General features: G+C 32.3%; 1 protein-coding gene across 3 annotated transcripts in view; it reads left to right on the top strand.

Moving 5' to 3' along the window:
* The window catches only part of LOC105205266 (activating signal cointegrator 1 complex subunit 3), a 30852-nt gene extending 14553 nt beyond the window's left edge, over nt 1-16299 (top strand). The window contains exons 7-12 of one of the 3 annotated variants that reach the window (XM_039451356.1): nt 2703-3194; nt 4071-4261; nt 4332-4494; nt 6806-7066; nt 15523-15865; nt 15941-16299. In XM_039451356.1, the coding sequence (XP_039307290.1) occupies nt 2703-3194; nt 4071-4261; nt 4332-4494; nt 6806-7066; nt 15523-15865; nt 15941-16029 (1539 nt within the window). In that variant the 3' untranslated portion in view covers nt 16030-16299. Of the gene's footprint in view, nt 1-2702; nt 3195-4070; nt 4262-4331; nt 4495-6805; nt 7105-15522; nt 15866-15940 lie in introns of those variants that run through there. The other 2 variants (XM_026139794.2, XM_026139795.2) reach the window with 2 other exon arrangements.
* Nucleotides 16300-18161: the final 1862 nt, after the last annotated feature.

Genomic DNA, 18161 nt, shown 5'->3' with positions numbered 1-18161 from the left:
AATGTTTTATAAACTGAATGAAATTTCTCTTATCTGGAAATTAGAGTGAGTTATATAAATAAATAATGTTGAATTCTCGAAATTGTCAAGGATAAATAATCAGAGGGCTAACGAGAGTATACGCGCAGTGCACAAAGGACCTCGCACACTTTACGAGGTGTGTTCAAAAAGTATCGCGAATTTTGAATTTTCGCGGGTTACGTATATTCGAATTTCGATCTTTTTGTGGCGTTATGTTGGTACTCATGTCTCTCACTTATGCCGACAAGCTCGGCCATTTTGAATGTTCACTTAATTGTTGACAGCTGCTTTGCTTGCACGTGTTTTGGATCGTCTTCGATTTTTACCTATTCAAAAAAATGGATCAAAGAACCTGTATCAAATTTTGTGTGAAAAACGAAATTAAGTGCGCGGATGCATTCCGAATGTTGACTGTGGCATACGGAGAAGCTACCTTGGACCGAAGCAACGTTTATCGGTGGTACAAAATGTTCTCAGAAGGCCGAGAAGATGTGAACGACGAAGAGCGTGCCGGACGCCCGAGCACTTCAACAACAGACGAAAAAATTAATGAAGTGGAGAAAATGGTATTGGCCAATCGTCGAATCATCATTAGAGAAGTTGCTGAGGACCTAAACATATCGATTGGCTCGTGCCATTCGATTTTTATCAATGATTTGGGCATGAGACGGGTCGCCGCGAAATTCGTACCAAAATTGCTCAATTGCGACCAAAAACAGCATCGCATGAACATTGCTAATGAGATGTTGGACTCTGTCCGCGACGACCCAAATTTGCTCCAGAGGGTCATAACTGGTGACGAATCGTGGGTTTATGGTTATGACGTGGAAACCAAAGCTCAATCATCTCAATGGAAGCTGCCGCACGAACCAAGACCGAAAAAAGCGCGCCAAGTTTGGTCGAATGTGAAAGTTTTGCTGACAGTTTTCTTCGATTGCAGGGGCGTGGTGCATCATGAGTTCTTGCCACAGGGTAGAACGGTCAATAAGGAATATTACCTGCAAGTTATGCGCAATTTGCGCGAAGCAATCCGCCAGAAACGCCCGGATTTGTGGAAGAACAAAAATTGGCTTTTGCACCACGATAACGCCCCTGCTCACACATCGTTGCTTGTGCGCGACTTTTTGGCCAAAAACAACACACTAATGATGCCGCAGCCACCGTATTCCCCAGACCTGGCCCCCTGTGACTTTTTCTTGTTCCCTAAACTGAAGAGGCCCATGAAAGGACGACGTTACGCTACGCTTGACGAGATAAAGACGGCATCGAAGGAGGAGCTGAACAAGATAAAAAAAAATGATTTTTTGAAGTGCTTCGAAGATTGGAAAAACCGTTGGCACAAGTGTATAATATCTCATGGGGATTACTTTGAAGGGGACAAAATAGATATTCATGAATAAATAAATAATTTTTGAAAAAACACAAAATTCGCGATACTTTTTGAACACACCTCGTATATGGGGAAAAAAAAGGTTCTGTTAATTTGGTTAAATTTTTTATTGGCTGCTTTTAGAATGTTGATGACAAATTTCAATGACTTTAGAAAGTTCTACTTTTATTGTTATTAAATAATTAGTTGGATATAATAATAGACTCCATACTCTATCTCATTTAGATTAGGCTCTTTTAAACTTTGCTTTGTTAAAAAGGTCCGAAAGAAGGCTGAAAGATTGCAGGAAAGTTCTAAAAAGGTTGTCGCATTACGTCACGTGATCACAGGCAATAGGTCGGGCGGATACGTGTTTATTTCCGACGATTTTTAATAATTAATATTTTGATAACTATTGTGAAAATTGAAAAATAACACATTTTTTTTATTCAGTTTAGTCCGCTCTATCTATTCATAAACGGTATTATACTTAATATTAAACACTGTATATGCTATACACACCATTCAGTCACGCGTGCGCGCACAGAAACACACAAGCAAACACAATACTAGTATGTGTTGTGTGTATGAGTGATGTTTGTAGACGAAACACAATTTTGAACAATTTAGGACTCTATAACGAAAAAGTTGAGAATCTTTCTGAGGTTATACTTTATTGGGAGGATGGGGAGGGGGTTGAAATAATGTTAGATTTAGGTTGCCCAAATATTGACTGGCATGAATGTACGGACGCTACACTGCTCTTTAAGATTGTCGTCTCGACAATCTAAGCTCTTGCAAGCTAATATTTCACTTCTTTCTCATAAACTCTAGGGTTTCCTGGTAATTCCCTACTCTTCCTCCGAGTTTCTGCTGCAAGTTTCCGAGCATTAATCCTTCTCAATCTACATTCTAAGAATGCTTGTGAAGTGTAAATGCACTTACGGCCGTTATTCTTGTGTCATTGTGTTTAGAAAAATTTATACTTTTCCCTCACTTTATGTATGCACCTCACTATATGTATTTTTTAATAACATTAATTTGTTTAAAAAAGACATTTATTTGTAAAAGTATTCTTTCTGTAAATGATACACAGTAACGTCTTTTTCATGAAAGAATAAAAAAAAATATATACTTGGTGCGAGACCCTACGTCTCTCGATATAATTTTAACATTGAAGAAACATCCCACAATTTAATGTTCAACATTGCTATCTTTCAGCCGTGAGCCCTTTACTTTTCTATGCTGTATATAAGAGATCATTCCACGCTATGTGAGAATTCGTGATTGTATTAATTTATTATTAATTCAGGTACTAATCACTACAGCCACTTTGGCTTGGGGCGTTAATTTCCCCGCTCATCTAGTGGTGATAAAGGGCACGGAGTATTACGACGGCAAGCTGAAGCGTTACGTAGATATGCCGATAACGGATGTTCTCCAAATGATGGGTCGCGCTGGTAGACCACAGTTTGATAATTCCGGTGTAGCAGTCGTTCTCGTACATGACTTGAAGAAGAATTTTTATAAAAAATTTTTGTACGAACCGTTTCCCGTGGAATCGAGTTTAATGGGAGTATTGCCGGATCACATTAACGCCGAGATCGTCGCTGGTACTATCAAGAACAAACAGGAGTTTCTCGATTACCTAACATGGACATACTATTTTCGAAGATTGATGAAAAATCCTCAATATTACGACCTGGATATCTTGGAGCCTCATTGTATCAACGAATATCTCTCGAGATTGATAGAGACCACTGTAAAGTCGTTAATTGATTCACATTGCATCGACTACGATGAGGTATGACGATAAATTCAAATGCAGTACACAAGAAATTAATTGTTATATAATGAAGAAATTATCAATTTGAGAGGCATAAAAAAATTATAAATTTCAATACGATTTTGATCAGAAATTTTAAAAGAAATAGTTTTCGTCACTTTTGAACTTTTTTTTATACTTTATTGCAAGAACGTACATCCTAGCGCGCATGAAAACTTCTCCATTTCGCGCACTTTTCCCCACAGAAGAAGAACGCCTTCCCTTCCGCTCAGGTTCACTTGTTTTTTTATAGCTGGTAGTATAAAAACATCGACTTGACATATCGATCAATTTCTAAGATGGTACATATTAAAAAACAACGTAATAGATTGAATTTGCGAAAGAAGTGTTTGGACGATTCTTATTTGTATTTACTTCATAAATATTTTACAAAAACCTATCTTTTTGAAATGGTACGCTGCGCGCACGAATCTATTATGGTGTACAAAATTTTAAGAATTGAAAAATGTATTTAGTCATCGTAATATTATCTAAGGACTAAAATCCGCTTTGACATTTCTCGATTTAAATGTGTAATAAAGCTAATTATTGCATTAAAATATATAATTAAAGTAAAAGTTATAATAGATTAACACATACATTTTATTTATATAGAATTTTTTTCATCTTAGAATTTATGCTTCAAAATTACAAATTATTTTTGTTATTTGTTTATTTGCTCATAAATTGTTATTTTAACACTAAGAAATGTTGAATATTAATTCAACAAAATTTTTAACAAGAATCGATGTTATCGCAAATAGAAATTGTCTTTTACTGTATAGCGTAATAGTTTACAATAGTATGTACATACAATAGTATATAATTTTAATGCTTCGATATAATTCTACTTAGGACGAGCAAACTCTAGTTTCACTGCCTACAGGCAGGATAGCGTCGTTCTATTATCTATCACACAATACGATGCTAATATTCACACAATCGCTCAAGGAAAACTTGACATTGAATCAGTATTTACATATACTCTGCGACTCACACGAATACAACGAATTACCTGTGAGACATAACGAGGAATTGTTAAATGAGTAAGTGGATCATCGTATCCACTTTTTACGTTCAATGTTTTTTCTTTTACAAGTGTGAATGTTCGAACAGGGAACTGGCGGAACGGTGCCGTTACTCCGTGAATCAGTACGATTCTCCACATGCAAAAGCGTTTCTCCTGCTGCAAGCGCATTTCTCAAGACTACCGCTACCTTGTACTGATTATATCACAGATTTAAAATCTGTGCTCGATCAAGCAATTAGGATATTACAGGTATGAATAAATTTGATTTTTAAGAAAGATACAGGGAATGTACAAAATAATGTAAACACCTAGAAAATACTCTACTTTTTTTTTATTAATGAGAGAGATTAATCTACAATTTATCTAACCCTAATTTTAGGGTTCTTGTTTTGAATAAAGTCAAATACTGCTTAAATTTACCAGTGGAATATTGTACTATTTTTTTTAGTACATCTTTCAATTGATAAGCGATGTTGAACGAAGAAAGGTCAATGGATAAAATAGACTAATTTTAGTTCTCAAAATAGCAATTAAAAACAGCACGTTTTTTCTTTTTTTTTTTTTTTGTAGCTTTTGAACTGCTGAATCTGATTCTGACCTTTAAAAAATTTTAGTTTGTCGGGAAAGTATTAAGATCTGTAGATGAAGCTTATTAAATATATAAAAAGTGTTGAATTTTGAGGCAGGGTAAACAATAAATGTGCATGGTCTTGTATACGATTAGGTTTATTTTAAGAGATCACAGTGGACGTTATGTGCAGTCGTTAAGAACAGAAAAATATAAGAAGTAAAGAAAAGCGCGCGCAGACGTTATACTGTGTATCGATTGCTGAGTCGAATAAAATTTGACTATATAATATTTGACTATATTTGATTATATCGATAAAGACTGGGAGATTTGAATATCTTAACTCTTGAAACTAAAGACAGAAAATTTAGTTTTTCTTTTACATTATTGTAACAAAAAGTTATAAAACAACAAGGACTGAAAAACCAGGAGCCCACTAAGAAAAACTCTGAAAAAGATCCCCATTTTAAAACACCGCTGGTAAAAGATTTTTTTTCGTTATTTTTTTATATTATAGTAAAAGTATAACTTGTAAAAAACAATTCACAAATGTTCAGTTCATTAATTTAGATTATTAATTTCCTGCATAAAAAATTTACAAAAATTGGGTTTGGGAGCCACTGGAATCTTAAAGACCCGGGAGCTTATCGAGAAATTTTTTGGTGTCGGTCCAGTCCGATCCTGTAAAAAAAAAAACTAATGAAAATATAAAAGTAGTAAATAATAATATTAAATGAAAATCGATATACATATATGTGGACAATACAAATTAATAAGTAAAAAAGATCTTGCGGTTGATTGTGCATTATACAACTTATTGTTAGTGAAAATTACAAAAATGAATAAATTTACTAAAATATTTATAATTTTATTGGTGAAACTCTACTGAATTTGTTCACTTTTGTAATTTTCACTCAACTTATGTACAATCGACCTTCTTATTCGATTAAAGCAATGGATCTTACTTAACAATATTTTTTGCGTGAATCTTACAATTTTAATATTTTATTATGATACAATACTACATTAGTAAGGTAATTTTAATAAACGGAAATCTGTATATTATACATAAAAGATATACATAAAATAAAAAAACGAAACATTGAGAAATAAAACAATTTTTTTGCTCAAAATTATTACTATTAATAACATCATTCTGAAAAAGTTCTGATACATGTTGAGCATTTAAGTTAGAATTATAGAAAGATCTTAGAAAGAAATCGAGTATAAAATTAAATTATCATCACAACGTCGGAGCAACATTACAGCGACCAATTCGTGAAAGTGTATTATTACGGAAACTACTCCGTAGTGAAGCTGTCTTATTAAATAATACAAATGTATGATGTATGGTACATAATATAAGCAAGAAAACACTAATAGTTCGTGAAGCTTAACAAAGAAATTTTATGGTACTAAATATTTTAATAGTTTCATATGCTGATTTTAATACTTTCCCGATAAATTAAACATTTAAAAAAAAATTAAAATTAGGTTCAGCAGCTTAAAAATTACCAAAAAAAACATCGTTTTTGCTTGATATTTTAAAGTACTAAAATCGAGCCATCGCCTTTTGCTTCACACACTATTTTTCAAAATTGCTTTCTATGTTCTTCAAAATTTCAACACTTTTCCGACCAACGTTACTATCTGATTTAAATATCATCGAGTTATTGAGTGAGCAGTTTGAAAAGCAAAATCAAAAACACAAATTTTCTCCGCCAATATTTCTCGAAGAGTATTCTGTTAGAAGAGTGATATAGCATTGCACTAATTATTTAAGCATTATATTTGATTTCATTCTAAACAAAAATAAAATTTGTATTAAAAAGATAGATGTTGAGCCAATCTCCTATTAATAAAATGAGTACTGTATTTCCTAGGTGTTCATATTAATTTGTCTATCACACACACATGGCATTGTCTGTAATGTCGATTACATGTATTACATTTTTATGTTAAACTTGATAACTGACAAAAGAGATTTTTTAGGCAATGATCGATACAGTTGCGGAACGTGGATGGTTAATGAGCACATTAAAGATAATGCAACTTTTTCAAATGATTGTGCAAGCACGATGGATAGACGAATCTGCAATTACAACGTTGCCGTATATAAGAAAGGAAGACCTGCATTTGTTTTCATCGTTGTCGATGGCTCTTCCGGTATTGTGTTCTATTACAGGCGATAATTACAACAAACTCGCAAAAATTTTACGTGGAGGACAGTATCGGGAAGACCAAATACGTGAGGTAACAGAATTGGAAAGATACCTGTACAAGACTTTGCAGTTACGTTGCAACAACACATTTTTAAAATACAATGCAATATTTTAGAAACATTAAAATATAGATATAATTTTAATAATACAGCAATATTTTAAACACATTCTGAAAATAAACTATTAAAAGATTTTATATATGAATATTTGTGTAAGCATGCATGCGTTCTGAGTCATCGAACTTACTAGCAATTTTTATATATGTAAGAGTTGTATTTAAATACGAAACTGCTATAACTAATCATTAAAATTTTTGAAAATGTTTGATAGGCAACAGTTTAATTTAAAAAATTTTTCGAACCAAGATGCAATTTAATCGTATAATTTTGTGTTGATAGCACAATTTTAAATTTTAATGTGATTCTAAAAATGATGTTGAAGCTAGCAGCGGATTCGCAGCAGCAGATTCGTCAAAGCAGGGATTCTCATTCAAAATAAAATGCATAAGAAACTTTGACATATAAAGGCAAACTAGCAAGTAACTGCACAAAATACACTTATACGCTTCTAAATAGATCAGACTATCCAGAACAATTAACAAAAATGCGCAGGTCTACTAAATTGTTTAAATTATATAACGAGTTATTGCAGAAACAAGGGAAGGAAGCCTCGGTCGGGGCTGCAAATTTTTTTAGAACATCTTTATAGCCTTCTAAATCAATCTCGACTAGTAAGAAAAATTAAAAAAAATGCGCACGCTTACGAAAAATTATTTAAACAATATAAAATTTATTGCAAAAACAGGAAAACGAAGTCTCGGTCGGGGCTGCAAATTTTTTTAGAACATTATTGTAGGCTTCTAAATCAATCCCGACTAGCAAGAAAAATTAAAAAAAATGCGCACGCCTACGAAAAATTATTTAAACAATATAAAGTTTATTGCAAAAACAGGAAAACGAAGTCGCGGTCGGGGCTGCAAATTTTTTTAGAACATCATTATAACCTTCTAAATCAATCCCGACTAGCAAGAAAAATTAAAAAAAATGCGCACGCCTACGAAAAATTATTTAAACAATATAAAGTTTATTGCAAAAACAGGAAAACGAAGTCGCGGTCGGGGCTGCAAATTTTTTTAGAACATCATTATAACCTTCTAAATCAATCCCGACTAGCAAGAAAAATTAAAAAAAATGCGCACGCCTACGAAAAATTATTTAAACAATATAAAGTTTATTGCAAAAACAGGAAAACGAAGTCGCGGTCGGGGCTGCAAATTTTTTTAGAACATCATTATAACCTTCTAAATCAATCCCGACTAGCAAGAAAAATTAAAAAAAATGCGCACGCCTACGAAAAATTATTTAAACAATATAAAGTTTATTGCAAAAACAGGAAAACGAAGTCGCGGTCGGGGCTGCAAATTTTTTTAGAACATCATTATAACCTTCTAAATCAATCCCGACTAGCAAGAACAATTAAAAAAAATGCGCACGCCTACGAAAAATTATTTAAACAATATAAAGTTTATTGCAAAAACAGGAAAACGAAGTCGCGGTCGGGGCTGCAAATTTTTTTAGAACATCATTATAACCTTCTAAATCAATCCCGACTAGCAAGAAAAATTAAAAAAAATGCGCACGCCTACGAAAAATTATTTAAACAATATAAAGTTTATTGCAAAAACAGGAAAACGAAGTCGCGGTCGGGGCTGCAAATTTTTTTAGAACATTATTGTAGGCTTCTAAATCAATCCCAACTAGCAAGAAAAATTAAAAAAATGCGCACGCCTACGAAAAATTATTTAAACAATATAAAGTTTATTGCAAAAACAGGAAAACGAAGTCGCGGTCGGGGCTGCAAATTTTTTTAGAACATCATTATAACCTTCTAAATCAATCCCGACTAGCAAGAAAAATTAAAAAAAATGCGCACGCCTACGAAAAATTATTTAAACAATATAAAGTTTATTGCAAAAACAGGAAAACGAAGTCGCGGTCGGGGCTGCAAATTTTTTTAGAACATCATTATAACCTTCTAAATCAATCCCGACTAGCAAGAACAATTAAAAAAAATGCGCACGCCTACGAAAAATTATTTAAACAATATAAAGTTTATTGCAAAAACAGGAAAACGAAGTCGCGGTCGGGGCTGCAAATTTTTTTAGAACATCATTATAACCTTCTAAATCAATCCCGACTAGCAAGAAAAATTAAAAAAAATGCGCACGCCTACGAAAAATTATTTAAACAATATAAAGTTTATTGCAAAAACAGGAAAACGAAGTCGCGGTCGGGGCTGCAAATTTTTTTAGAACATCATTATAACCTTCTAAATCAATCCCGACTAGCAAGAACAATTAAAAAAAATGCGCACGCCTACGAAAAATTATTTAAACAATATAAAGTTTATTGCAAAAACAGGAAAACGAAGTCGCGGTCGGGGCTGCAAATTTTTTTAGAACATCATTATAACCTTCTAAATCAATCCCGACTAGCAAGAAAAATTAAAAAAAATGCGCACGCCTACGAAAAATTATTTAAACAATATAAAGTTTATTGCAAAAACAGGAAAACGAAGTCGCGGTCGGGGCTGCAAATTTTTTTAGAACATTATTGTAGGCTTCTAAATCAATCCCAACTAGCAAGAAAAATTAAAAAAAATGCGCACGCCTACGAAAAATTATTTAAACAATATAAAGTTTATTGCAAAAACAGGAAAACGAAGTCGCGGTCGGGGCTGCAAATTTTTTTAGAACATCATTATAACCTTCTAAATCAATCCCGACTAGCAAGAAAAATTAAAAAAAATGCGCACGCCTACGAAAAATTATTTAAACAATATAAAGTTTATTGCAAAAACAGGAAAACGAAGTCGCGGTCGGGGCTGCAAATTTTTTTAGAACATCATTATAACCTTCTAAATCAATCCCGACTAGCAAGAACAATTAAAAAAAATGCGCACGCCTACGAAAAATTATTTAAACAATATAAAGTTTATTGCAAAAACAGGAAAACGAAGTCGCGGTCGGGGCTGCAAATTTTTTTAGAACATCATTATAACCTTCTAAATCAATCCCGACTAGCAAGAAAAATTAAAAAAAATGCGCACGCCTACGAAAAATTATTTAAACAATATAAAGTTTATTGCAAAAACAGGAAAACGAAGTCGCGGTCGGGGCTGCAAATTTTTTTAGAACATTATTGTAGGCTTCTAAATCAATCCCAACTAGCAAGAAAAATTAAAAAAAATGCGCACGCCTACGAAAAATTATTTAAACAATATAAAGTTTATTGCAAAAACAGGAAAACGAAGTCGCGGTCGGGGCTGCAAATTTTTTTAGAACATTATTGTAGGCTTCTAAATCAATCCCAACTAGCAAGAAAAATTAAAAAAAATGCGCACGCCTACGAAAAATTATTTAAACAATATAAAGTTTATTGCAAAAACAGGAAAACGAAGTCGCGGTCGGGGCTGCAAATTTTTTTAGAACATCATTATAACCTTCTAAATCAATCCCGACTAGCAAGAAAAATTAAAAAAAATGCGCACGCCTACGAAAAATTATTTAAACAATATAAAGTTTATTGCAAAAACAGGAAAACGAAGTCGCGGTCGGGGCTGCAAATTTTTTTAGAACATCATTATAACCTTCTAAATCAATCCCGACTAGCAAGAAAAATTAAAAAAAATGCGCACGCCTACGAAAAATTATTTAAACAATATAAAGTTTATTGCAAAAACAGGAAAACGAAGTCGCGGTCGGGGCTGCAAATTTTTTTAGAACATCATTATAACCTTCTAAATCAATCCCGACTAGCAAGAAAAATTAAAAAAAATGCGCACGCCTACGAAAAATTATTTAAACAATATAAAGTTTATTGCAAAAACAGGAAAACGAAGTCGCGGTCGGGGCTGCAAATTTTTTTAGAACATTATTGTAGGCTTCTAAATCAATCCCAACTAGCAAGAAAAATTAAAAAAAATGCGCACGCCTACGAAAAATTATTTAAACAATATAAAGTTTATTGCAAAAACAGGAAAACGAAGTCGCGGTCGGGGCTGCAAATTTTTTTAGAACATCATTATAACCTTCTAAATCAATCCCGACTAGCAAGAAAAATTAAAAAAAATGCGCACGCCTACGAAAAATTATTTAAACAATATAAAGTTTATTGCAAAAACAGGAAAACGAAGTCGCGGTCGGGGCTGCAAATTTTTTTAGAACATCATTATAACCTTCTAAATCAATCCCGACTAGCAAGAAAAATTAAAAAAAATGCGCACGCCTACGAAAAATTATTTAAACAATATAAAGTTTATTGCAAAAACAGGAAAACGAAGTCGCGGTCGGGGCTGCAAATTTTTTTAGAACATTATTGTAGGCTTCTAAATCAATCCCAACTAGCAAGAAAAATTAAAAAAAATGCGCACGCCTACGAAAAATTATTTAAACAATATAAAGTTTATTGCAAAAACAGGAAAACGAAGTCGCGGTCGGGGCTGCAAATTTTTTTAGAACATCATTATAACCTTCTAAATCAATCCCGACTAGCAAGAAAAATTAAAAAAAATGCGCACGCCTACGAAAAATTATTTAAACAATATAAAGTTTATTGCAAAAACAGGAAAACGAAGTCGCGGTCGCGGCTGCAAATTTTTTTAGAACATTATTGTAGGCTTCTAAATAAATCCCGACTAGCAAGAAAAATTAAAAAAAATGCGCACGCCTACGAAAAATTATTTAAACAATATAAAGTTTATTGCAAAAACAGGAAAACGAAGTCGCGGTCGGGGCTGCAAATTTTTTTAGAACATTATTGTAGGCTTCTAAATCAATCCCAACTAGCAAGAAAAATTAAAAAAAATGCGCACGCCTACGAAAAATTATTTAAACAATATAAAGTTTATTGCAAAAACAGGAAAACGAAGTCGCGGTCGGGGCTGCAAATTTTTTAGAACATCATTATAACCTTCTAAATCAATCCCGACTAGCAAGAAAAATTAAAAAAAATGCGCACGCCTACGAAAAATTATTTAAACAATATAAAGTTTATTGCAAAAACAGGAAAACGAAGTCGCGGTCGGGGCTGCAAATTTTTTTAGAACATCATTATATCCTTCTAAATAAATCTCGACTAGTAAGAAAAATTAAAAAAAATGCGCACGGCTAATAATTGTTTTAATTATATAACGAGTTATTGCAGAAACAAGGGCTTGGTCGGCGCTGGAAATTTATTAGCAATCATATTAAGGTTGCTTGCTTGCGCCGTATAGGAATATAATATTGTCATTATAGAAAAGAAATAGTATGATTTCCCAATTTTCTACTTGAATGTAAATTATAGATCAGAAATATAATTTGACTGCTAAACATACATATTGTTCTCTCTCTTTGCGCTAGCCAAGACCAACCAACGAGGGGGTGGCGAGAATATGGTCTCTTTTATTGTTTTGTTTTTACTGTTTGTAAATGTTAAAATTTTTTTGACTTTTTTATATTAAAATTTATTTGCGTTTTTGGTATTAGAATTTTTTTTCTTTTTTAGTTTTTGCAATAAATTTTATATTGTTTAAATAATTTTTCGTAGCCGTGCGCATTTTTTTTAATTTTTCTTGCTAGTCGGGACTGATTTAGAAGGTTATAATGATGTTCTAAAAAAATTTGCAGCCCCGACCGCGACTTCGTTTTCCTGTTTTTGCAATAAACTTTATATTGTTTAAATAATTTTTCGTAGGCGTGCGCATTTTTTTTAATTTTTCTTGCTAGTCGGGATTGATTTAGAAGCCTACAATAATGTTCTAAAAAAATTTGCAGTCCCGACCGCGACTTCGTTTTCCTGTTTTTGCAATAAACTTTATATTGTTTAAATAATTTTTCGTAGGCGTGCGCATTTTTTTTAATTTTTCTTGCTAGTCGGGATTGATTTAGAAGGTTATAATGATGTTCTAAAAAAATTTGCAGCCCCGACCGCGACTTCGTTTTCCTGTTTTTGCAATAAACTTTATTGTTTAAATAATTTTTCGTAGGCGTGCGCATTTTTTTTAATTTTTCTTGCTAGTCGGGATTGATTTAGAAGGTTATAATGATGTTCTAAAAAAATTTGCAGCCCCGACCGCGACTTCGTTTTCCTGTTTTTGCAATAAACTTTATATTGTTTAAATAATTTTTCGTAGGCGTGCGCATTTTTTTTAATTTTTCTTGCTAGTTGGGATTGATTTAGAAGCCTACAATAATGTTCTAAAAAAATTTGCAGCCCCGACCGCGACTTCGTTTTCCTGTTTTTGCAATAAACTTTATATTGTTTAAATAATTTTTCGTAGGCGTGCGCATTTTTTTTAATTTTTCTTGCTAGTTGGGATTGATTTAGAAGCCTACAATAATGTTCTAAAAAAATTTGCAGCCCCGACCGCGACTTCGTTTTCCTGTTTTTGCAATAAACTTTATATTGTTTAAATAATTTTTCGTAGGCGTGCGCATTTTTTTTAATTTTTCTTGCTAGTCGGGATTGATTTAGAAGGTTATAATGATGTTCTAAAAAAATTTGCAGCCCCGACCGCGACTTCGTTTTCCTGTTTTTGCAATAAACTTTATATTGTTTAAATAATTTTTCGTAGGCGTGCGCATTTTTTTTAATTTTTCTTGCTAGTTGGGATTGATTTAGAAGCCTACAATAATGTTCTAAAAAAATTTGCAGCCCCGACCGCGACTTCGTTTTCCTGTTTTTGCAATAAACTTTATATTGTTTAAATAATTTTTCGTAGGCGTGCGCATTTTTTTTAATTTTTCTTGCTAGTTGGGATTGATTTAGAAGCCTACAATAATGTTCTAAAAAAATTTGCAGCCCCGACCGCGACTTCGTTTTCCTGTTTTTGCAATAAACTTTATATTGTTTAAATAATTTTTCGTAGGCGTGCGCATTTTTTTAATTTTTCTTGCTAGTCGGGATTGATTTAGAAGGTTATAATGATGTTCTAAAAAAATTTGCAGCCCCGACCGCGACTTCGTTTTCCTGTTTTTGCAATAAACTTTATATTGTTTAAATAATTTTTCGTAGGAGTGCGCATTTTTTTTAATTTTTCTTGCTAGTCGGGATTGATTTAGAAGGCTATAAAGATGTTCTAAAAAAATTTGCAGCCCCGACCGAGGCTTCCTTCCCTTGTTTCTGCAATAACTCGTTATATAATTTAAACAATTTAGTAGACCTGCGCATTTTTGTTAATTGTTCTGGATAGTCTGATCTATTTAGAAGCGTATAAGTGTATTTTGTGCAGTTACTTGCTAGTTTGCCTTTATATGTCAAAGTTTCTTATGTATTTTATTTTGAATGAGAATCCCTGCTTTGACGAATCTGCTGCTGCGAATCCGCTGCTAGCTTCAACATCATATTCTAAAATACTTTAAAAATAACGTTATTTATTATAAATCAAAATCTGTGGGACACGTATATAAATTTGCACAATTGCACTATTAATCCTCACTCGCCATGATGGAGTCACCCACATCCAAACAAAATTTTCTACATCGCGTACATCGAAACGTGTCAAAATTACATAGTTTCATCAATTGTTATTGCCATTTCACCTTTTAATCGAATATTTACTAGAAGGTTGGAATTTATAAAGTAAAATTACGGTTGAAAATCATTATAACCGTACAAAGTATATTCTTTAGTATACTCATTAGTGTACTCTTCAATAGAAATGTAAAACGCGAGCGACCCTACGAATGAGGAACAAAAAATTACGATGGCGAGTAAGTTAATAATGCATTAATCCTTTGTTAAACTTTTTTTTTTAGTGAATATAATTTTGTGAAACTTGTTATCCGGGGGATTTTAGGGTCGCTGAGATGAATTCGATGTGAAAAATGTAAAATTTAAAATGGCGAATCCAATATGGCGGACAGAATTTTCAAAATCAACCAAATTTGCTTGAAAATTTGAAAATTATGTTTGCCATATTACATATGGCATTTCGAATTTTGTATTTTTGACATCAAATTTGTAAACAGAAACTTCAATAAAGTCTGAATAACAAGTTTCAAGCGAATTCGGTTGATTTTGTTATTTTTGTCCGCCATATTGGATCCATTATTTTGAATTTTTAACATTAAATTCGTAATCAGGAACATTGAATTCGAAAACTTTTAAATAGCAAATTTTAAGCGAATCCAGTCGATTTTGATAATTCCACCATTTCGAATTTTGTATTTTTTACACCGGATTTATATTCAGTAGTTCCAAAAATTTCCAGATAACAAGTTCCACAAAATTTATAAAAAAAAAAATTATAGAAAAACAAAGATTTAAAGAAGGTAATGTAATTTGAAATAAATAAAATAGATTTGTTTCAAGCGGCGTTAAAGAGTTCTTCAATTTTATTTGAAATTTCAAATAAAATCTTTGAAAATTCAAAAATTTTTTTATAAAATTGAAATACACATCTGATGTTAAATTCATAAAAAAAAATTTATTCTATTTGTTTTAGATATATCAAGTAATTAGAGACATGCCGATAATATCCGTTGATTTAACATTGGAGAATTCATTGGACAGCGTTGAAAAGAAAATATCGTTGAAGCCTGATAACGATGATTCCATAGCTGTTCGACGAAATGAAGACTATACATTAATTGTTGGACTGAAAAGAAAAAATAATTCCAGAACTTTAAAAGCACACTGTCCGATGTTCTCAAAAGGAAAGGATGAAAGCTGGTTTTTGATATTGGGCGACATTCAAAATAAAGAATTGTGGGCTCTAAAAAGAGTATCTGGTATAAACAGTCAGCAAAGATATCATCAATTGCAATTTGTCACACCTAATAGCTTGGGTAAACTTGTCAACTTGTAACATGTCTCGTATCTGTTTCAATCTTTTGAACTAAAAATTTCAATATTTATTTTAGGACCGATGAAATTGACATTCTACTTAATTTCTGATTGCTATATGGGATTGGATCAGCAATACAGTATTTATTTAGATGTAATATCCTAAATATCATATTTAACAGTAACAAACGCGTAAGACTGAAAAAAAAACAGGTGATGTTATACTCAATTGTCGTAAATCCATATCCATTAAGGATTATGAGAAAAGAAAAAGCATGTTTTTAAAAGTGCAATGTAATAATATATACACTCACGACAAAAAATTAACAAATAAAATGATCGTTTGTTAACTACGATATTCTTTATTTTCTGAGATATACGTATATGTTGGAAGCAAAAATAAAATAAAGTGTTATTTTCATACATCAACATACAATAATTTTTTTCTGAATATACTGTGACCTATAGTTTTAACACCGGTTTTGAACGGCTCATTATAGAAGAGACTTTCCTTGGCAGAGTTACTCTCGGTGGTTTGCCTTCCGATGGCAATTTCTTCTAAATCGATTAAAATCCAATTTAGAGTTATACCTGTTCTGGGTGGATTTAAACCAGAATCTTTAGCACGGAGAGCAAACTCGCGACTCCTTTTGCCACATCGCCACCATAAATTATATTAAAATAAAATGTAAATACTTTTTCAATATTAAAATAAAATGTCTGCTTTTTGATAAAAAAAATAATGTTTAAAACAATGACAGATTTAGGGCTTTAAAGACACTAATAAGGGGAACTAGCAGTGAATCGATTTTAATGGAATGTCATGGGTGTGTGGTATTCACTCAAACCTTTACTGCAGTAAAGCAATAAGTTGTGGAAATTGGGCATTGAGAGAGTGACGATTAAATATTTCCCGCACCATAATACCGTTACAGAAGAACAATTGCGGCGTAGCGTGCGGCGTTAGGACATTGACTATGCTCGGGTCTAGGTTCGATCTCCGCGGATAAGACTTTTTTCAATTTAAATCTTATTTTGAAATTTGTTATAATTTTTAAACCGTTTTTAATTATTTAATATAAAATGCGAGGGGGAATTCACAACCCAAAATTTTGTACACCAATGCCGATTTTTGGCATTGCTGTAAAACACTGCCGACATTTTTGTACACTGCCGACAATGCTTATTGTTAGTCAATGCCTACAATGCCGTCAATCCTATATTAAAATTAAGGCAATGCCATGCAATTATGAACACTACCGCGTGCCCATTATCATACGCCAATGCCTGCACAAGAATTCTAAAGCTTTCCCGAAGTATTCAAAAATTTTTGTGCTCAACCCCATGATCGACTCTGAAGTGAGCTCACCACTACCCAACCACTGACGACAATGCCGTCAATATTATAGGTCACTGCTTACTTTTTTCGGCAGTCCACTGCCGAAATTTTGTACACCAATGCCGGCTGTGAATTTCCCCTCGATAAAATGTTATTTTTTTTTAAATCAAGAAATTTAAAAATTCTTTTCTATTATTAATTGAATTAAAATTTCTCATGAACACAAAAAATATAAAACAAGAATAGAAGGCTTAAAAAATAAAAACAAAAAATATATTTTCAATAAAAATTTACAATGACTGTTTTACATGTTTTACAATAAATGTATAGTTTTTAATTCTTTAATAAAGTCTAGACAATAAAAAAACAATAAACCGTTTTACTCGGAGACCGTTGTAAGTATGACGATTTATAAAAACACTTATTTTAACGTTTTTAAAACAGTTATTGTAAATTTTTATTGCAAATATATTTATTGTGTTCATGAGAAATTTTAATTTAATTAATAATAAAAAGCATTTTTAAATTTCTTGATAAAATAACATTTTATATTAAATAATTAAAAATGCTTTAAAAATTACATAAAACAATTTAAAAATACAACATTTAAATGAAAAAGTCTCATCCGCGGGAATCGAACCTGAGACTATGAGCGTAGCAAATAACGTCCTAACGCCGCACGCTACGCCGCTGGTTTGACAATCGTTCTTCTATAACGATACTATTGGTGCTGGAAGCATTTAATTGTCATTTTCTTGAGAATACTTAATTTCCGTAACTTACGGCTTTACTACAGTAAAGGTTTGAGTGAATACTACACCCAAAATTTTATTAAAATCGATGATCCACTGGCGGGTTTTCCTTGTAAGTCAATAAGATAAAAAAGCCGATAAGAGAGCCAACACTTAGAAAACACAGCCTTGTATTTCTAACATGGCTATACGGTTATAACTATGGGA

Source organism: Solenopsis invicta, chromosome 6, assembly GCF_016802725.1.
Source record: "Solenopsis invicta isolate M01_SB chromosome 6, UNIL_Sinv_3.0, whole genome shotgun sequence".
Taxonomy (NCBI): Eukaryota; Metazoa; Arthropoda; class Insecta; order Hymenoptera; family Formicidae; genus Solenopsis; species Solenopsis invicta.
This window is presented reverse-complemented; position numbering and strand designations above follow the sequence as displayed.